The 22,431-nt window shown below is 43.0% G+C and overlaps 1 protein-coding gene across 8 annotated transcripts in view; it reads left to right on the forward strand.

Moving 5' to 3' along the window:
• tenm3 (teneurin transmembrane protein 3) overlaps positions 1-22,431 on the forward strand; it is a 388,426-nt gene that overhangs the window by 356,518 nt on the left and 9,477 nt on the right. For all 8 annotated transcript variants that reach the window (XM_087845866.1, XM_087845865.1, XM_087845867.1 and 5 more), the window contains 13 exons: positions 257-430; positions 943-1,002; positions 3,589-3,751; positions 4,046-4,184; positions 5,486-5,591; positions 5,668-5,810; positions 6,010-6,188; positions 7,361-7,465; positions 8,654-8,784; positions 10,760-10,929; positions 13,239-13,365; positions 21,886-22,083; positions 22,178-22,237. In XM_087845866.1, coding sequence (XP_087701992.1) covers positions 257-430; positions 943-1,002; positions 3,589-3,751; positions 4,046-4,184; positions 5,486-5,591; positions 5,668-5,810; positions 6,010-6,188; positions 7,361-7,465; positions 8,654-8,784; positions 10,760-10,929; positions 13,239-13,365; positions 21,886-22,083; positions 22,178-22,237 — 1,755 coding nt within the window. The remainder of the gene's footprint in view (positions 1-256; positions 431-942; positions 1,003-3,588; positions 3,752-4,045; positions 4,185-5,485; positions 5,592-5,667; positions 5,811-6,009; positions 6,189-7,360; positions 7,466-8,653; positions 8,785-10,759; positions 10,930-13,238; positions 13,366-21,885; positions 22,084-22,177; positions 22,238-22,431) is intronic.

Raw genomic sequence — 22,431 nt, forward strand, 5'->3', positions numbered from 1 at the left:
GGGCTGAAGCCTGACCACCAGATCCTCTCCTGTGTGCTCCCCCTCCCTAGGCCCAACTCCAAGGTGGGCCCATGGTAAAACTATCCCAGGAGGGGCGCACTGGTCCCATACTTTTTCCCTTGACTTAGTATATATATTTAATATATAAGTATTGAATGACATTTGTATTTCACAGCCTTCCTGTGCCACAACAACAAATGCACAGTGCTTCTTAATGATTCTTAACTAACATTCATGTGCAAATGTGTGTGTTCAGGTTCGTATTGTGGCAGGTCGTCCCATGCACTGCCAGGTGCCTGGTATAGAGTACACCATGGGAAAGAGGGCGGTTCAGACCATGCTAGAGGGTGCTACAGCCATCGCCTTATCCTACAGTGGCGTTCTCTACATCGCAGAGACGGATGAGAAGAAAATCCACCGTATTCGACAGGTAGTCTGCTGGACAGAATCTCCTTGTAATCATGAATTTTAAGCAGAATCCTGGAAATCTAAGGTGGGATAAATTCAAGCTTTTTAATAAAGTAATGCTATCCAAATATGCTAAAAGAGCAGCCAATGTTACCTTATTTAATTTAACTTGTGAAAAATTTCAAATTCACAGATATCACCCTCTTATTTCTAGCAGGTTATCATATTGTTACTAAGTTATTACAATACTATTACTAATGTTTTTTTCCTCGTGGGGATGTCTTTATTTCTACATTATTATCTCCAGGTTTTATTATCCAACTGCATAAATCTCAGTGTAATATTACTTAACCGTATCCACTGTTGTTACCATGATATTAACTGGTTTAGTAGTAATAACCACTGAATTACCGCATTATTACGTTCTTGTTTCTGCCTTGTTGCCCTTCTATTACTACTTTATTACCAAGCTGTAACAGAAAGTGCCACTGTGCTAAACTTTAAGAATAATTTCCTTCTCTACCAAACCTCCAGGTGTCGACTGATGGAGAAATTACCCATCTAGCTGGAGCGCTATCTGACTGTGACTGCAAGGTACCCATCACAGCTACTTCACTGTTGTTTTCAGTCCTTATCGGTCATTCTGCTCAGCTCACTGAAGTACTCGAATTCAGAATGAATGTATAGCATCCAAATAGTGACGTGTGAATGCAACAGGATGTGAGAAAGTTTCCTGAAGATGTTTCACCTCTCGTCAGAGAGGCGTCTTCATTTCTACAAATCAAATAATGAAGAGTCACAGGTATTTAAACCGTAGTTGTCATCACATAAGTCAGGGTGTGAATAATGGCATGGGAAATTATCACCAGAGGTTTTGTGTGAAAACACAAATTTTCCCATAATAAACGACCCAGTGTGTGTGGTTTTGCTCTCAGGTCCACAACATATTAAATCTCATTCTTATTCCGGCTTGGGAATTCCCCCCAGTTTTCTGTAATTACGTCCAAACCCCCCGTGGCTTCCTGCCAAACAGCAGTTCAAAGGGAGAAATTCCATGGAGGTCCAGGGCACCTCCTCCACTGCAAACAAAAGACTTTGACAGCAAGCCCTACTGCATTAATCCTCATGAATAAACATGGCAGTAATGGACTTTAAGGCACTCACCAGCCCATCGCCCTGGGGGTGGTACAGCTGTGTGTGAGACATGAATGAGACCCTGTGGTCGTCAGTACCTCTTTTGGGATTCCGACTCAGGAGATCACCTCACCTCCTGCACCAAGCAGCTCTGCTTCGGGATATCACATCATCCACCAGAACGTATACAAAGCAATGTCCCCAGGCACTCCGGGGATCTTGTCCTGATGAAGTTCATACCACTGCACTTGAACGGGACCTCCATTAATGGTAATGGATGCAAAGCCACCCATTGGATGGCCGAGTGATTTACCAGTTGACATTCCAAGCAGGATGCAAACCAGGACACATCCGGTGACGAGCACAGCCCATTGCTCCACCAGCTTATTAAACCCAGGCCTTTCCCTCCCTTGAATTAAAGGGTGCTCTTCTAGGACCTAACCACAGCTCTATGCATTCTCCCCTTTTGTTTAATTTCCACCACATATTTTACATATAATGGGTTTTTTAAAAAGTCAAAAACATTTTATTTGCTTTTTCTTGCACCAAGATGCCAGTTTTTTTCTCCACTATCCCTCCCCTGCAAAATGCAGGCACAAACCTTCATGGCACTTCATGATGCCTCCTCTCAGCGAACCTTTGTAGCATCAGAATTGGAGGTTCTCTCTCTACTAAAACTAGTCTGCAAAATGCAGCACCAACCATTGCTGGTGCCAGGATGCTAGCATGATTTGCTTCTACTCCACCTTGCTGATCATGCTTACGTTAAGTTCTCGCCAATCAATTTTGCCAGCATATCCACTTCACGCAATCTAATCTGTGACCACCTAATCAAGGTTTACAGGCCCCCTCTCTTCACAAGCCTTCTTTGGTGACCAGCCCAGGAGATGCTGCCAGTCCCCTCTGGAGACAATTCGTGCTCAAGCCATCTGCCATTATCTACTAGAAAATATCTATTATGCTGTCAAACCTACATGAGGATGTGGTCCCAACTAGTGAAAGAATAATAGCTTGCTATTTCTGGACTATGCTCTGCACATGGAGGAGCTCAGCACTGAAGTTTACCTACTCTTTGACTCCCAACACCCTCTCGAACACAGAGTTGTCAGGACACTGCAATACCGAGAAGAAACTGTTTCCTGTAAGCCAGAAGGGAAAGGAACAAACACATCTAAAGAAAGCTTCTAAAACAAGTGGTTATCCCGAATGAGCCCTCATTGAACCAGCAAAGATGCACAGGAAAGAGGGAACTAGAACATTATCATTCCAGTCACCCAACCGTTCCATTAGAGAAGAAACTGGTTTATCCCAAGGATGAAACTTCCAAACTAAAACTAAGCAACATAGTGTAGCAAGGAGATAACAGCAAGGAGTGCTTGGACCTTTACACTGGAGAAACCAAGCAGCCACTCCATAGAACTGCACAACATAGAAGAGCAAGCGCGGCAGGACAAGACACAGCTGCACACCATCTGGTAAAGGACTCAAAGTTCACATTTTGGACTGAGAGAACAGATGGTTTTAAAACGAGTGCCATTTATGTTCACGTTGAAAGCCCATTTTTGAACAGAGGGGTGGCTTACGACAGCAACTTCCACCTACAACGCAGTTTTGAGATTCCTTCGCAGGTCCCTCAACCTCCGCACATCTTACAGCAGGTGACCCAAAGAGGTCACATGATGGGGTTAAGCAAGATCTCACAATGTTCTCACCCAAAGATCTGGTGATTATGACCCACACCTTGGCTAATGTGATGAGCCACATAATTATGGTTGGTCAATGAGAGGCTCAATGACCAAGAGATATCCCCCACTAGGGTTTAAATACCTGGGACTCTCCATCATTTGATTTGTAGAGCTGAAGAAGCCTCTCGGATGGGATGCTAAAACAACAACAAAACTCAGTCCAAACTCAGTCCAGTGGCTTGCTTTCAGAGCTCCTTAGACTACCGTAATGTGGATGACTGGGAACCTGAGACACACCTATATGAGACGAGAATTTCTTGTGTTGATGTTGTTCGTTGTCTCTCGTTTGGCTGTCCTGTAGAATGATGCAAACTGCGACTGCTATCAAACGGGAGATGGTTACTCCAAAGATGCCAGGCTGAATTGTCCTTCCTCTCTGGTTGTGTCTCCGGATGGGACGCTGTATGTGGCTGATCTGGGAAACATCCGGATTCGAGCCGTACGACGCAACCAACCACCTACGGGTGTGTATATAAAGTGTATGCACATACAAAGTAGATGTGCAATAGAGGGCTTGTATGTCACGTATGTTGATAGGCAGACAGCTGTCTCACGGATGTGTAGTGAAGGTGATCAGCAGAATAATCAAATAGATTTACAAAGAGAGAATACCTGCGTCAGTTATGCAGGTATTCATGTAATGGCAAATGACATAGACTATGCAATATTGTATGAGTTTAGAAACAATAATAGATAACAAAAGTAAGATAAGAACATAATCTAACAAAGTCACTGGTCTGTCTGGTTTGTGTGTTCAGGCTCTCTGGCTTCAGGTCCCAGTTCCTATGAAGTGGCCTGTCCAGCCTCTCAAGAGCTCTACGTGTTTGATGCAAATGGCACTCACCAGTTCACCATGTCTCTGGTCACTGGAGACTACAAATACAACTTCAGTTACAGGTTGGTGTTTGTCAGGAAACACATTTTTGTGACTGTCATTGCAGCCCTGCTTGGTTACTGAAGCCGCTTTGCCATTAGCACCTACTTGGATCGACTCGCCACTAATAACCATGACTCGACTCGAGTTGACTGGTTTTCCATTACAACCCAGTACTACCTTGTTTGCGTGCTTGTCGTCATAGCAACGCTAATCCCACATGCATCCCACAATGTAATTAATATGCAACATGAACAACAACAAAGGCTTGTGCGTTATTCTCACTTGGGGGAACACGGCGTTGTTTTTTGTAGCCAAGTTTCAAAAATGGCTGTTTTGATTTTTGTAAATGAGACGCTCTCATTGCTCACTGCTGACCAACCAATCAGTTGCATGCAGTGTGACGACATCACATTTTAGTACCTGCTCGGAACTCTTGGAACCCGGGGAGAGGCCCTGCCTATGGACCGCCTTGAACTTAAACGGCTGGAGAGCCAGATACCACCTGGTAGGGATGCACCGATACCGATACTGGTATCGGGCGGATACTGTAAAATGTGTGTGTACTCATACTCGTAAAAGTTAACCGATACCATGAACCGATACTAACTTATTTCATTAATCAGAGGGTGGCTTGTCATTTCTGTTGTAGTTTTTTAGATTGGCCACTAGGGGGCCAATTATTGTTTTATTTATTATTTATTTTATAATTTTTTATATTTTATTATTTATTTAATAATAATTATTTTGTTTGTTTGTTTACAATATGGACACTCTGCAATAATTTAAAAGTTTATTTTATTCTCAAACCTAATTTGTATTTATTTTATTCCAAACAGAAGTGTTTATTTATTATTCTGAAAGCTCGAGACAGTGCCAATAGTTCAGTGATATTTTGTAAAATTACAATGTGGAGACTCTGCAATAATTTGTGCTTATTTTTCACTTTAAATTTTTTTGTGGTCATTTTTATTAAGATTTTATTTTTTATCAGCAGAGAATATAATAAAACCTGTCTTCCAATTCATTGTATTTGTGTGTGTGTGTGTGTGTGTGGTAGAAGTATCGTTTTTTGTACTCTGTATCGGCAAGTACTCAGATCCAAGTATCGGTATCGTATCGGTTTGAACAAATTGGTATTGTTGCATCCCTACCACCTGGTGATCCCGGCATTGGCTCCCCTGCAGCTCAGCCACAGACCACACACAGCACCATAATACATTTGCATTACTTTGCAAAATTGTTTGACACGACAATGTTGTTCAATGCTTTTGTCCTCTTTTGTGGCACCTTACACGAGTAACTCATTTCTCCACACACTCAGCAATGAGGAGGATGTGACTGCGGTGACGGACAGCAGTGGAAACACGCTGCGCGTGCGCAGAGACACTAACAGGATGCCTGTACGTGTGGTTGCTCCCGACAATCAGGTGAGTCCTGAGTAGCCTTGTTAGCAGATTACGAGCGTGTATCCTTGATCACCTGTGATCCTGTGTGTGTGTTTAGGTCATTTGGCTGACCATTGGGACTAATGGAGGTCTGAAGACTCTCACAGCTCAGGGTCAGGAACTGGTCTTGTTTACTTACCATGGGAACAGTGGCTTGTTGGCTACCAAGAGTATCCAAATTGGCTGGACTACCTTCTATGAGTGAGCAATTTCTAGTTGAATTCTGGTCAATGGACAGATTAATTTAATTAATGAAATAAAGTCTGATTGTTACGTCTTGAGTTTATATCTTGATGTAACCTTTACATTTCTCTACTTTTTGCTGGGCTGTCAGTGAGTCTGAGTTTTTATCTGTGGATCCTAACGCCTGATTCTTCCTGTATCCTCACCATCCTTGTAGCTATGACAGTGAGGGTCGTTTGACTAATGTGACCTTCCCTACTGGGGTGGTAACCAGTCTCCATGGCGACATGTCGTCAGGGGCTGTTGCTGTGGACATTGAGACGTCAGGGAGGGATGAGGACGTTGCCATAACAACCAACCTATCATCAATAGACTCCTTCTACACTCTGGTGCAAGGTAAGAAGCTAATGCAGGTGGCCTCGTGTGTGTGAAGCATACTGAAAGCTTCAGTCCGAGCTGGAGTAAGAATATGGTCTTTATTTATTATTAAATCAGTGCACGGTTCACAGTAAATTCAATTAGTTACTCACAGTTCAATTTCTCATCACTTCTCATAGGAAGGCTTCACACATTGTGCAGTTTCCACACTTTCCCTCATCGATCAGTATCAGGAAGCAGTGACTAGCCTGGATCCTTGGCCACAACCACATGCACACAATACAGCGTAGTGTCCATGTGGTTGTGTCAAATGTACATACCATCTGACATCCTGTCAAAGCTTTGCTCGTCATCACATTTGTGCTGTTTGGGACGTGTGCAGTTAAATCAGCAGCTTGTGTTAGTTGTGTAAAGTTTATTTTAAGAAAAGATCTGACATGAGGAAGTGTACAAGCTGCGGATGGATCTGTAATCCCATCTGCTCTAATAATCCTAGATTTAGGAACTGCAAAAGGATCCTCGTCGTCCTTCGTGTCAAACTTTCTACCCTAAACGCTGGGGGGGGGGAGTAATTTGGTGTTGTTCAATCTGAACTAACGAGCCGTTTGAAGTGAGGCTGGCAATGATTTACTTCAGAGTGAGCTGTGCATGGCCACGCACAAGTATTGATCGCAACATGAGTTATTCAGAGCAATTGACAAGTGTAGCGTTTCACTCCATCACTTCATTCGTTTTCTAGCTGTGAGCTAGAAAAATGAAAACACGTTAGACGGACGGCTGACACGGTAAACAACACGAGACAGGAGTAGAGAGACCGGATTAAGAGTACTTAGTGGGAATGGAGAATGAGCTGTAACCCAGGGGCTGTTTCAGAGATGGTCTGTGAGGACTCTCTTGCATGCACAGGCCTTTAGTCCTGTGAAAGGTCAAGGAGGATGTAATTAAAAGAGGCTGGGAGATGTTAATACAGGCTCTGTGCTCCATTAGCAGGCTCAAACGCTGCCCTCTCGGTTTCTCCCCTTACATTTAGCACTTCGTCTCCCTCTTTGTCTTTACACTTCGCTGTCTTGTTTTTGTCTCTTTCTCCTTCACCCTCAGGTCAGCTAAGAACACTGCCTATATGAATTAATGCCTTGGAAAGTATCCAATAAAGAAATGGTTCATTTATAATGTGATTTCCTTTTAAACAGACCAGCTTCGTAACAGCTACCAGGTGGGGAACGACCACTCGCTGAGGGTGATCTATGCGAACGGGATGGACACGCACTACCAGACAGAGCCTCATATTCTGGCAGGTGTGTTTTAAACATGGTGCCTTCACTTTATATATACGAGAGGATCGTAAGCTGTCTTTATTTTGACTTATATGTATATGTGGCGTGTGGAAAGCACTGGTTTGGGACCATCTACACATGTTGACATTTCTGCTCCCTGCGGTTGAACGTCTGTCCTGTTGCTGCCTTTTCTTTGTGATTCTGATCTCTCTGCAGCTAAACACCTGCACAAAGAGCTGTCAGAATATTAGAGTTAAACAAAACTCAAACTAACTGAAACTTGACGTAAAAACATTTTAAACGATTGAAACAATTTTGTAAACTTGGAAAACTAAATTCTATTACATATAAAAGTTTTAGAAATGTTATCAGCACTTCACCGTCAGCCTGCTGAGGCTTTGACATGTTAACAAGACTGTAAGTTCCTGTGAGGATTTTCATAACTGCCACTTATGTGACAATAATATTTAAAAAGACTAAAACGAAACATTTCCAACAATAAAAACTAATCAGTAAATATTAAACTGCAGTGGTGCAGTGTTTGTTTCACGTGTTAGGATTTGATTTGCACTGAGAGTAGATTTTAATCCAACCAGGATTTTCAGATAAAAACTGAATTGTTTTGAAATGATTCCCTAAATATGTGTAAGCTTGACAAAACATGTTGTAACATTTTGGAAATAAAAGGAAACACTGGGAGGTAATCATGTAAACATCTCAAGTTATTTCAGTATTGTTACATTTGAGTCTCAGAATATAAAATAATTTATTGTTATTTTAGGTACAATTGTTTGTTTTTATACCTTACAGGGATCAGCCATGAACCTCCCATGAACCAATGAGTTTTTACTGAGGAAAAACATTTTAAAATGTTATATTAAAAACAAACAAACAAACAAAAACCTCTCACCTTTGAATTTATGGACAGCAACATGTCTCCACAACGATTGGACAGGGCCACGTTTACCGCATTAGTCCATGAACATGTGGAAACTGAGCGTTTCAGTTGTCCTGCGTCTTTATTGTGCGTTTTATTTCATGTGCCCGTTGTTAAAGGTCTGGACTGAACTCTTCTACTATAAAGACATAATCCAGCTGCAAGACCTTCCCTCAAAAGGATGTCGTCTCTATGTTGTTGTAAATGTACAAGAAATTGAGATTCTCGTACACTAATCCATCAGGGCTTCACATGTTGTCGTACCTGTGTAGGTGCTGCTAACCCAACTGTTGCGCGACGCAACATGACTCTGCCGGGAGAGAACGGCCAAAACCTGGTGGAGTGGAGGTTCAGGAAGGAGCAGACGAGAGGAAAAGTCATCGTCTTTGGAAGAAAACTCAGAGTGAGTGCTCTTTAGCTCAAACTTCAGATAAGCAGAGACCGATAAGTTTAAATCAAACTGGGGTTGGTGCGCTTCGTTTGTGCAGGTGTGAACACAATAACTGGGCTACGGACCAAAACAACAGTGGTCCTGGTGTGGGTCTAAATGAAGTGTGTTTATGGTTACAAAGAGATAAACGTAATAAGTGTAAGAATGCGAGGTGCATATCCTCCAATGTTTTTTGCCAAACCATCATTTTGTTGTTATATATCAGCATCAGCCGTAGATGTCTGCAGAAGGTGTCTGTAGTGTGAAAGCTCGTGCACTCATGAGCAGAGGGCCACCAGCTGTAAGTGTCTTAAAGAAAGGTGAGAGCACAAACACGTCTGTCACAGAGACTGAAATCAAAGCTCACACGGTGCTGAGTCGTGAGACGGCAATCACTGTAACCATCATGTAGGTTACAGAGTTTCACTGTCTGCATATTATAGGTGCGTGTTTTTGTTCTTGCAAGCTGTTAGGAGAGGAAGCGCTTTGACTGCAGCGCTTTGAAAATGACACGACGCCCTCTCTCCCAGCCTAACAGGATACAATCCTTTTAGTCATGTGACTCCAGTGAAGCTGAGCTGCTCTCAACATGGCCCAATAAGCAATAATGAAAGTGTCACCACAGGCGACCCATTACTCATAATAGGGAGTGTTGTAGATGTGTTTTTATTAATGAGTGTTCAGAGGTGCATTTAAATTATGAAGTATAATTTGTCATTAATAACTCAATGACAGCCCAGCTTAATGATGACAGTGTAATCACAGTCCTTTGAAGAGGAGCAAAGTTTTACTGTTTCATTGGGTTCTGCTGTGAACTGAGGACAACATGTCAGTGAAGTAGAAAGCTGCATGTTTAAGCTGCTGGTAGAATGATGACAACGCCTGCTGTCAGACAAGAAACAACACAGAACACAGGACAGCTACTTTACTTTTTAATGTGCATTTGTTGAGCTGTGTGGTGATTGGCTCAGCTCAGCGTGAGGCAGCCAGTCTTTGAAACGCTGAAGAACTTTGTCTGGATTTGTTTTTATCTCTAAAAATAGCAAATAAAACAGCAATAAAGACTTTGTTCCTGCTGCAGAGTTGATCTTAGTTCACCGACTCAGACGCAGATTTTTACGTAACTCAATTGTTATTTCATGGATCATGCTTCAAATCTCAGGTTAACACTTATTAGAATATTTATTGCTAAGTCTTTGATCAGAGGGGTGACTGAGTATTTATCCTGAGACGTTTACGACATGTGTGGTGCTCCCTAAGAACAAAGCGTACACACTATATTGCACTATCATCGTCTGGGTTAACACACGTATGAAGTTTGTTGCAGCTAAAACAACTGTGTGGAATCAGACACTGAACAGACAAGAAGACTTAGTCTCTGCTCTAAGTCACAAAAAACAGGTCAGGACTCTGTGCAGGCCAGTCAGATTCTTCTCTGATGCCTGAACTCGTTGCTCTGGTGTTATCCTGTCACAGTACGATTCACTGAACTCCTGTAGAGTTCCCCATTCTTTGGCAAATGTTGGTAGAAGCCGTGTGCATGCCTATGTGCTGGATTTTATACATCTGTGGGACATCTTTCCATTCTTTGGATGGGTGAGTGAATAGTATGTGCACAGTGATTTGTCTGGAAACATTTTAGGAAATCTGCACTTTCCAAAATGTTCATCTGGACGCAGCGTTGTGTGGGAGAAACGTTTCGTCACTCACCTGACCTGCAGTCAGCTGAGAAGACGAAACGTTTCTCCCTCTGAAAACGTCCAGATGAGCAACTTTTGGAGATTTACTTACCTGGATGACTGAGATGCATCAAGACTTTCCAGAAGACTTTGCATTTATGAAGAATTCAGCACACTGGCTTCATATTTACTGTCAGTTTGTGCATTTTGTGTAACTTTTGATATTTTGTGTATCTTAATGTTTTATGAATGTGTCTCCGCCTCTTCAGGTGAATGGGAGGAACTTGCTGTCTGTGGATTATGATCGTACGCTGCGAACTGAGAAAATCTACGATGACCACAGGAAGTTCCTGCTGAAGATCATCTATGATACCCAAGGCCATCCAACACTCTGGGTTCCCAGCAGCAAGCTGCTGTCAGTTAACCTGACGTACTCCAGGTGAGTCTCATTCTGCTCGATGTGCACAACACTGTAGTACACAAAGACTGTGGTGTCAGATCTTTGCAGATTCCTGTTGTTTGCATGTTCTCACAGTGGCTGCATGTATCCTCTCACATGCTGATGCCTAAAAATGTAAAACAATGTGTGAATATGGTGGAAAGTACTAATGGCTGTTTTGTGCTGGAGCTGCACTGGTGTTGTTTTGTCTCAGCATCTCAGTTGTCTCTCATTGCTGTCTCTGACACACACAGTGTGAAACTACTTTTGCTGTGCAAACCTGTGCTCATTATTTGAACCAGTTCTGTGAGTTATGGAAACATTTGTGGAAGCGTCACATCTTCTTACACGCTTATACATTTAATAGCTTAATACAGTGTTCTTCAAAGAGGCTGCTCTCACTGAGCGATTCGTGCAGATCTGTGATTGGGCACAGTTAGCGATCACACATAGTGAAAGACCAGGCTGTGGTCATATGGATCACCTCGTGTGGGAACAACTACAGTGCTTTGAGTTTTCAGAAAGAGGGAAAAACCTGAGAAGTGGCATTGGAACTTTCTCACGATGGAAACGAACGCTCCATGATGGAGTTTAGGTTTATGTTGTGTTTACTTCAAGACAAATATACTATATATGCTGTTTGATATAACGATATATATCAGATGACGATATAAAAACATCTATCGTTTCATTTTACGCTGTCGTTTGTTTCGTGGTGTCGCAAAATAAACTGTTTACAGCAATATTTGTTCATGTTTTGATGTCACTGTAGTGGCTATATTAAGTTCTTAAAGTTCTCTCTTTCTCTTATATTTAATATTGGGGCGACCGTGGCTCAGGGGGTTGGGAAGCACATCTGTAATCGGAAGGTTGCCGGTTCGAGCCCCGGCTCGGACAGTCTCGGTCGTTGTGTCCTTGGGCAAGACACTTCACCTACCGCCTACTGGTGATGGCCAGAGGGGCCGATGGCGCGATATGGCAGCCTCGCCTCTGTCAGTCTGCCCCAGGGCAGCTGTGGCTACAACCGTAGCTGCCTCCACCAGTGTGTGAATGTGAGAGTGAATGAATAGTGGCATTGTAAAGCACTTTGGGTGCCTTGAAAAGTGCTATATGAATGCAATCCATTATTATTATTATTAACCACACTACAGACGGACAAGCGCCTGTTTTTATGCGTTGTTGTTATCAACAACGCATAAAAACAGGCGCTTGTCCGCTGGTTTATTTTCCACATAAACCTTTCACAATAAAGCTCAAGATCCTGTTGAGACTTTTCAAAATAAACTGAATCACGTGAAAACGTAATCAGAGAGTTTATGGATGAGAAGTAAAAAAGAGCCGTCAGGCGCTAAAAAATAAACTGAATCACATGAAAGAGCAGATTATTTACTGATGAGAAGTAAAAAAGAGCCGTCAGGCGCTAAAAAATAAACCTTAGACTCAAATGTTAGAACAGGCTTTTCCCCGCAGCACGCCGCGTAATAAATACTCACAAAGAAAACGGCGCCGTTACAACTTATGTCTAAAAATGTATCGTTTCATGCTTCGGTTAAAACACTCGACTCCAGCTACAGGACGCACAGCTGGAAACACTTCACGCAGGTCGAGCTGCCCGAGATTCACAGAATTTACAGAAAATGTTAAATGTTTGTGATTTATATCGTTATCAGACGATAGATGTCTTATATCGGGATATGAGATTTCGGTCATATCGCACAGCCCTAATGGGAGCACAGACGATGTGAACAAAGACATAACGATATACATACAGTCAGTGGAGCTGAAGTGAAAGAACTCAAAGGTGGAAACAATCTGAGAAGCAGACGAGGGAAAAGAACAAACACAGGAGGTCAAATGTCAAAGCAGTTATAAAACAGGATAGAACTAAAAGTACCAACAGACAGGAAAATACAGGAGATACAGGGAAAGGATGCAGAAGGATCATCACATTACCCCCAACCAATCACAGCAGATGCCCCGCCCCTCCCTGAGCCTGGTTCTGTCAGAGGTTTCTTCCTGTTAAAAGGAAGTTTTTCCTTCCCACTGTCACCAAGCGGCTGCTAAAAGAGGGTTTTCTCTCTATTATCAAGTCTTACAGTATAAAGTGCTTTGAGGCAACTGTTGTTGTGATTTGGTGCCATGTAAATAAAATAGAAACTAAATTGATTTGAGATTGAAAAAGTAAACACAAAGAAATAAGAAACAGATCAAAGAACCAAAATGCAACTAGATTTTGGTTTGGCTCAAGCTCTCAAAAATCTCAGAGGCAAAGTTTGAAATGTTGGTAATGTGACTTTGTGTCTGTCCAGTTCGGGTCAGGTGACAGGTCTCCAGAGGGGTCCGACCACGGAGAGATGGGAATACGACAGTCAGGGACGAATCACCTCCAGAGTCTTCGCTGATGGAAAGATGTGGAGTTACACGTATCTGGACAAGGTACGGGACAACGTCGTGAAAACCACACGTGCATACATCAAATCATTTGTGTTCTGAGCTGCATTTCTCTGTGGCTCTGATGTGGATTTAGCTACACGGTATGAGCAGATGGTTCAACAGAGCAGGAATTTTTAACACAACTGTCAAACTTTTTGGATGCTTACATTATTTTACTTTCATGCAGACACAAAGTTATTTCTCAAATATTGGGATTCAAGTCAGAGCTTTGTGCCTGCCAGTCACTGATGTTCACTTTGGTCTTCTGCATGCAGTTGCCTCCCAGGCACAGCACATGTTTGGGGCCATTGTCGTGGTGGAAGACCCAGCTTTCTTTCAAAATCTTCACATTTCATCTTTCTGTGTGATTCTTTCCTCCATGATGAGATTCCAACTTCCAGACACACTGAAGCATCCCCACAGCATAAGAGCTCTCGTTTTATCTCATCTGACCAAAAGACGTGCTTCCAGTATTCATGATGTTTCTCCAGGCTGTCCTCAGCATACTTCTGGGTATTTCCTGGTCTGCATCCTTGCTCCTGTGTGGAGTTCTGCTGATCGTCTTCATTGAGAATATAATTCCTGACTTGGCGAAGTCATTAGTCTTTAAAGACACGTCTCACAAGTTTTCTTTCCAGAGTCTTTGAACTCTTTCACTTCCTGCTGCCAGGCTTCTTCTATATTTCTGAACTTGCTGAAGTTTTTATTCTGTTTGTAAATTTGAAGATAAGTCTCGGTTTTCATTTTACAAGCTTTGAACATTACAAACACGCATCAGCTCGCAGCAGTGGTCGTATTATGTTGTTGTTTCAGGGCCAATCATATCGACCCTGCTCATTTTCTTTTTTTCTGAAATTATTCTGTAATTTTGTGCAAATATTCAATATTTTATTAGGAGGCCAAACGTTGGGTCCTCGGCTGTCATTCATAGCCTGAGTGATAATTAGGTGTTAATAGAACATAGTCGACGTGGACACAGATTTAAAGGGGAGTCCTGGTACGCAGGGACGCTAAAATGTGAAACCAATGACCTCGCAACTCTACATGTGTAACAGAGCGAATCACACATATTTCACTCTAAATAAATTCATGTAAAATAATGACTGAAGAAAGGAAGAACACAGAAAACGAACAGAGGATTAGACAGCGTGCCCTTAAAGGTGGAGATGTGTCAGACAGGAAATCCAGATGTGAGGAAATGATGAAACAGAAACAGCCCGTGCTGTGCCTTTAAGAGCAAACGAGAGCAGATCGCTTGCAGTGTAAGAGCTGTGTTTTGGTTTCATTAGCGTCATCAGAGCCTGAGACACAGCAGCAGGCCTCATCTGTGTGGCAGTGATAGAGAAGCATCCCATCTCTACTGTGTCAGGGGATGGGTGGAGCTTACATGGAGAGACTGAGCTAGAAAGAAAACAGCAAGTGTGGCTGAAGAGAAACAAGAATCACAGTAAAGCAAGTGAAGCGTGTAAGAGACGAGAGGAAGTAACAGCTTTACAAGACTCACTGAAACTGGAGGAAGGAAGCAGGTTCATATTTAGCACTATCACAGTGTAGCAGGCTCAGTGCATTTACAGTCTGACATTATTCAACTATTTAGTTTAGAAATGAAATAGTTGATAGATCCTGTTTTAATGTGGTCAGTGGACGTTTGTGTTTGGTTGGTTTCTTTGTTTATGCTGAATCTTACGCTGCTGGGACGTCTGTCAAGGAGCAGAGCTGAGTTTCTGGGCTTAACTTAGCAAAGCTTCACTGTCAATTATAAATTCTGCTGGTCTTGTTTTTGACTCTTGTGTGTGCAAAGTTTACATTTGTACACTTTCAGTTCAGGTCACTGAAAGTTCTCAGACGCCTCAGACATCACAGTAGACGTCTGTGTGAGAGCACGAAGCAGCACGAAGCAAGCCGTGAGCTGAAGAGCTGTCTGCGGCCTCCAGGACAGGATCGAAGCACAGATCTGGGGAAGGGCCCAGAAAACTGTCACCTGCACTAACTGAAGATGGAGAAATATCCTTGAGCAAGATACTAACTCCAAGCTGCTCTCTGCTGAATGTGTGTGTGTGCACATTCAATTAAATTCAGCATTTAGACAGAAAATACGAAGCAGGAAGTGCTGATGTGAGTGAGGCGAGCTGTGTAAAGTGCTTTGAGTGCTCAAATAAAGAAAAGTGATCAAATTAAATGTATTTAAAATAAATGGCTGCTCTCTTTAGGGGTCCACACAGCAAATCACCTCCCTGGTATCCTTCTACCCCTGACATTCAAAGTGTTTATTGTCATGTGTCACAAGAGAAAAGGTTTTTCTTTGTGCAATGAAATTCTTTCTTTGCTGTTCACCCACAGATGCTGATTAATATGTACAATAGAAATAAAACATATAAATAGATGAAGGCAGAAAAGGAGACAAAATATGGAGATTTGACACAGATGTGTGCAAAAGAGCTAAAGCTGAATGTAAGATGACCAGACGTGCAGAAAATAATCATTACTGTTCAGAATGGGTCAGCTGTTCAAGAGTGTGATGGCAGTGGGCAAGAAGGAGATGGTGAGTCTGGATGTTCTGGGTTTCAAACTTCTAAACCTTCGTCTCGAGGAGAAGTGTTGGGGGTGTGAGGGGTCTTTGGAGGCAGCTCTCCTCTGGACTCTGGATGGTGGCTCCTCTGCAGAGTTCTGGTGATCTTCTCCACAGTTGTTATCACTCTCTGCAGGCGTTTGCGCTCCATAGCAGTAGTGCTGCCGTACCATGCAGTGATGCAGCTGGTCAGGGTCTCCACAGTGCAGCTGTAGAAGCTGCTGAGGATCTTGGCCGACATACCAAATTTCCTCGGCCTCCTCAGGAAATACAGCAGCTGCTGAGCCTTCTTGACCAGCTGTGGGGTGTTCAGTGTCCAGGCGAGTCCTCACTGATGTGGACGCCCAGGTACCTGAAGCTGCTCACCCTCTCCACTTCAAGGCCCCAGATAAACAGCGGCTGGTGAGGCTCCTCCTCTTCTTCCTTGTGTCCACTTTCACCTCCTTTGTCTTGTCAGTGTCAGGGTGAGGTTGTTGTCCTCACACCGTGACACCAGACCGGCCTCCTCTCTCCTATGATCCGCCTCGTCTCCTCCAGTGATGCGACCGATCGCTGCAGTGTCGTCCGCGAACTTCAGTGTGATGTTGTCTTTGTTGGAGACAGTCGTGGGTGTACTGGGTGTAGAGGACGGGGCTGAGGACGCCACCCTGTGGGACGCCAGTGTTAGTAATAATGCTGGCTGAAGCCCAGTCACAGGGTGGGGTGCAGGCCGAGTGTTGCCAGCTTGTGAGTGAGTTTGTGTAGGATGACAGCATTCATTATTATTATTAGTATTATTATTTCACTGCATCCATCGGTCTTCCTCTGTACCTCCAGCTGGCAGCTCTATACATCTTTAGTCCATTGTGTCCATTATTCCCCCCAAACCGCTGCCAAAGCATCTCCATCTTTCCTTTCTCACTTTATCTCCAAGCTAACTGAGGAGTCTGTGGGGATCATTTCTACTATTGTCCATCACTTACAACAAAACTGCCACCTGCAGCTCTTCCTCCTGTCTCCACCACAGCAGCTCTCACTATCTACTGAACATATCTCCACCCTGCAAACACTTTCTTCTTCACCTCTCTTCTGCTCTGTCCATTGCTTTGGATCATTGACTTCATCATCTACCCTCGATGCTTCCACTGCTTGCATGTTCACCTCTCCAGCTGCCTTCCTGTCATTCACACAGATTCTTTCTTGATTCTTTTGATTTTCATTGTTCATACCTCCACCTGCTCCCTGCTATGACAGAATTAAAGTGTCATCTGTGAAGGTCCACGGAGACCTCATTTGTCCACCATCACCACTGCAAACAAGACGAGGCTCAGAGCTGATGATTTAAAACCACCTGTCAGCTCTGCTGCACACCTCACCACTGCCTCTTACATGTCCTCCAGGGTGGAGCAGGACACGTAGCTCTCCGCCACACTTGACGAACATCGTAGTTTGTTTTTGGGCATGCTGTCAGTAGTACACCTCATTCTGATCTCCTCCTTGCTCTCCACCAACACCCTCAATAGAAACCTTTCATCTGTAGCGTTCCTTCTTTGCTGCTTGCTGATCATCACGTCTCCCTTTAGTCCAGCAACTCTTTCTCTGCTCATCAGCTTTCCTGTCACATTGGTTCCTGAGCTTATCTCTGAGATTATCTCTGAGATTATCTCTGTCATGGTCCTGAGTCCGTGGACTCAGTGATTTTGTGTTTGGTGTATTTATTGTTATTATTATTATCACTATTATTTGTGGACTGTTTGGGATGGTTTGTGTTCTGGGTTCCTGTGTTGGTGCTCCCTCTGTTGGTTCTGTCTCGTCAGGTTCATCAGGTCCAGCTGTGCCTCCCACTGTGTGTGATTTCCCAGTGTCCCTCTGTGTATTATAGTGTGTGTCTGCCTGTGTTCCTCTGCACAGCCTTCCTCATCTGCCATCTCTGTACATCTCCTGCTGTCCTCATGTTTCAGTTTGTTAGTTTTTCCCAGTTTCATGTTCAGTTCTTCTCTCACCTTTGTTATTTTTACTCGACTCGCATCTCCACTGCCGTCTGCATCTTGGGTCCTCGTTCTTTCCACCACACGGCTGCTGCCCCGGCTGTGACAATATCAGCTCCTCCTGAAACTGTATGCAACATTGTTCCTTCTCCAGCTCACACCATGTAATCCCCACACACGCACACGCACACGCTCTGTACCGTTTGATCCAACTTTCTCACCTGACATCCTGTTTGTCAGGTACATGCAGAGACAACATTCAACATCACCGACTTTACACTCTGCAGCTCCACAGTGCACATACTCAAGGTCACCACTGCTCCTTTTCTCTTCCTGTCAACACCAAGATAGAGTTTGTATCCACCTTCAGTGGCCATGGCCTTGCTTCCTTCTTCTCCTCCTGCACACATAACATATCTACCTTCCTCATGTCCCTACATTTAAAGTACCCACGTATCCTTTCCTTCGTTCTCGTGCTGTCCTCATACACGATGCTCCTTTTTTTTCTACCGTTTGAAACTACAAGTTCGTTTTTTTCTATACATTCACATATTTTATTGTACAATTTGTCCCATTTGCATATCCAAGATGTCACATTTTGAGGCTTCTGCTCTCACAGTCACATCTATAATCAGTTTAAAATTGGCAGTTAGTCTAACATGCCCGTCTGTAGGTGAAAGCTACAGCATCCAGCTGAAACCCATTTAGGACAATATGCAGAATACAAGCAGGCAGGACCGAGCAGAGCAACACGTTCAAGCTATGAAACTTGTTGTGGCCCAGGAAGAAGCTAGGCTTCCCCTTTTTTTATAGAATGAAAAACTATATACTGTAGGATATATATATATATATATATATTAGGGGTGCAACGATACAACAAAATTCACGGTTCGGTTCGGTTCGATACTTTGGTGTCACGGTTCGATATTTTTTCGATACACAAAAAAATGTTCATGCCTTTTTATTAATTTGTCATTTATTAAATTTTCACGGCACATTCTGCACCACCTCTCTGTGCGTTCATCATTTGTTTGAAGCCAGCTCACCTCCTGCAACCACTTTTCCGAGAATACTCGCTTCTTTTGTGGTTCGGACTCCTTCTGACATTTCTTTGGAAGTGGAGGAACATCACAGTAATTGCTTAAAGGAGCTTCTTCAACATCTTTAAGAGTTCTAAACAAATGTCTGTCCTCTTCCTTAAAATCTTATGTACGCAAACACGCGTTGCAACTTCTTATCTTGTGCGGTTTTTATTTTGACAGCGAATGCACACCTGCGGACCACTTATGTGCAGCCCTGGTTATTTAGCTCGTCATATTGCAGCCACAGAAATTCTTTTGTCCATGAAACCATAAAGCTGCACTTTCTTTTTGCCTTATAGTCTGATTTGTCATAACCTTTCCGTTTTGTGGTAAGCTTTTCTTTGGCTGTCACTTCTTCACCCTGACCTGTCTTATTTGGCTCAGCAGAACTAAAATATATATCCTGCTGCTTTTACACACACACTCACATAACGCTCAGCGATTCTCTGCGCGATCAACCTCTCACATGTTTAAGCTGCAGGAGATTTCACTTGTCATGTTTGCATAGTAAGCTAACGATTGATAAGACGATGTCAGAGGAATTGGTGCGCAAATTATCGTGACTGTCGCTCTCCATACACAGTTCACGCGATTGCAAAGTGAAAGCAAAAAAAAGTGCAAATTCAAACGCGATTTCAATATGTCACGTATTGACAGTGGCTCACCGATGCCAATGACATAATTACCCAGCTACATTTCCGAAAGAATGCAAAAGCATTGACATATATTTTTCCTTCCTACGATAGCCCGACGGGCAGGGCAGAGATAGATTTTGGTAGCCCGACTGGAAAAAAGCCCCAGGACGTCGGGCTAGCGATTTTGCGAGCCCTGTATCTGATTGAGGAATCACTCATCTTTGGAAAAGAGAGTTTATTACAGAGAAATGTCTCTTTCCAAAATAAAAGCTCTACTATACGCTTCTTCTGGGCTATATTCTCAGCAGCATATTAAACATATCAGGTCCCCATAAGGAGAATCATGTGCTAACGGCTGTCTAAATGACTCGGCTAAAGTTTGTAGCATGCGTGCTTGTTGTTTTTGTCTGCTTCCACTTGTCTTTGCACGAGGATGATGTCGGAGTAAATGTGCAGTCATATTGGTTGTGTTCCCACTAGTGCTGTCAGCGTTAATCTGAAATGACGTTAACGCCACAACACGGCAAATCTCCGTTAACGAGCTACCGCGGATCGCCTCATGAGTGGGGCTGGAAGACGTCAACACATTAACGAGCTAACTGCGCTAACACACTAGTTCCCACCAATTGAGCATTGCTGGCACATCCAACATACTGTTTTACTTTAGTCCATGACGCGCTTACCTTCAGGGTCATACGTCACATGAAGACCAAAATAGTTCCAAACGCCAGATCTGAATGAGGGTGGGGGAGGTTCAGTTTGCCATGTTGCAACAAGCTTAACTTCTGTCTAGCTAGCTTGCCCTGCGCTCAGTGAATCTGTGTTCGACTACTCCGCCTAGGCTGCACTGTCGAGCGCAGATCCACTGAGCGCTCAACACAGACAGCACCGTCAGAAGAAAAGTTGATAAAATAAATTAAAAATGTTGTATCGTTCGATACATATGCGTACCGAACCGAAAGCACTGTATCGAACGGTTCGATATCGATACGAGTATCGTTGCACCCCTAATATATATATATATATATATATATATATATATATATATATATATATATATATATATATATATATATATGTGTGTGTGTGTATATATATATATATATATATATATGTGTGTGTGTGTATATATATATATATATATACACTTAAAAAGATGTGCTTGTGCGAATGGGTCTGAATGGGTGAATGCACAAGTTGTGTAAAGCGCTTTGAGTGCTCAGATGAGTAGAAAAGCGCTATATAAGAACCAGTCCATTTACCATTCACACTGGCTGCTGCCTGCAAACACATCCTGCATTATCAGTCCTGCTGCTCAGTATTTATTATTTACTGTTACTGATGCTTTTCTGGGTTGTTGCCATGGTTTCCCTGCTATGTCTTTTCTTTTTGCCTGTTTTTGTTTCAGCAGGTGATCAAACAGATTCAGTGTCTTTTCTCTCTCCTTCTGTTAACTCAACTTCCTAACTTCTCTTCATCTTTCTGTCCCACAGTGTCTGTTCTGGTTGTAATAACTTAAAAGTACCAAAAAATAATAAAGATCAAATAAACTGTGACAGTTAAGTGGACCAGTATAGCAAAGCCATAATGATCCACTTGGGAAAATCAATCTGTTGGGAATTGTTTGGCCTTCAGACTCTGATTGCTACATTGCAACATCACCTTGCATTGATACATTTTACATTATTAATTAATAGATTACTTTACTAATGTCTAAATAAATAAAAGAATTAGAAAGCTGAAGTGTAAATGAATTTATTAAAGCATATTTTATTGCACATTTCATTACTGAAGTGCAACATTCTTTATTTTGCTGTGTGTGTCTCTTCTGGTCGTCCACACATTTCCACATGACCCTGTGGAAATGTATCCTATAAAACACACACATGACCAAATCAGGTGTATCTGAGCAGCATCTGTGGTGTCAGTGAGCACTGTGAAAAGTTTGTTATCCGTGTCAAACACACATGCAGGGCAGCTTTGCATGACCTCCGTAGGTGCAGCTGCAGCAGGTGGTGCAAAAATATCAGGATATTTATCTGAGAACATCTGATTAAACGATGCCACTTGTGCTTGAATGAACCTTCATGTATTTGCAGTGTGGACTGATGTGAATCTAGTCCACATTTACAACATTTGCACCACTTTTGTTTTCTGTATAAGAAACTGTAATTCAGACATCCAATCATAACGTCTGTGGCCTCTCACTACAGGATGCTACCCGTCAGTGCGTTCTGCTTCTAATTGTCTTCCTACTGTCTCTGAAACAGTCCATGGTGCTGCTGCTGCACAGCCAGCACCAGTACATCTTTGACTACGACTCCGTGGACCGCCTGTCAGCAGTCACCATGCCCAGCGTGGCTCGACACACCATGCAGACCATCCGATCCATAGGCTATTACAGGAACATCTACACGCCACCAGAAAGCAACGCGTCTGTTACTGTGGATTACTCTGAAGATGGACAGGTGCGTTTTGTTTTTAGCAAGTAAGACACACTGAATGTGATCAACCTCACCCAACAACAGCAAAGCTAATCATTCACTGCTTTCTCTTTCCTAGCTCCTGAGGGTGGCTCATCTAGGCACTGGCCGGCGTATACTGTACAAATACCGCAGACAGGTATTCATGTCTTTATGCAGCTGGATGAAATGTCTGTATATGTTTAAGGCACAGTTGTCCTGTACATACAGCACGCAGCAGTGTTGTTGTTATCTTTCCAGCTTCACAGTTGCTTTTGGTCATTGAAAGTTGACCATAAAGAAACAGTTGGATGAGCTGTGATCTGCACACGTCAGCAGACATCCTGCTCGTGT

The sequence above is a fragment of the Neolamprologus brichardi genome, chromosome 9, assembly GCF_056152115.1.
Source record: "Neolamprologus brichardi isolate AB-2024 chromosome 9, ASM5615211v1, whole genome shotgun sequence".
NCBI lineage: Eukaryota > Metazoa > Chordata > Actinopteri > Cichliformes > Cichlidae > Neolamprologus > Neolamprologus brichardi.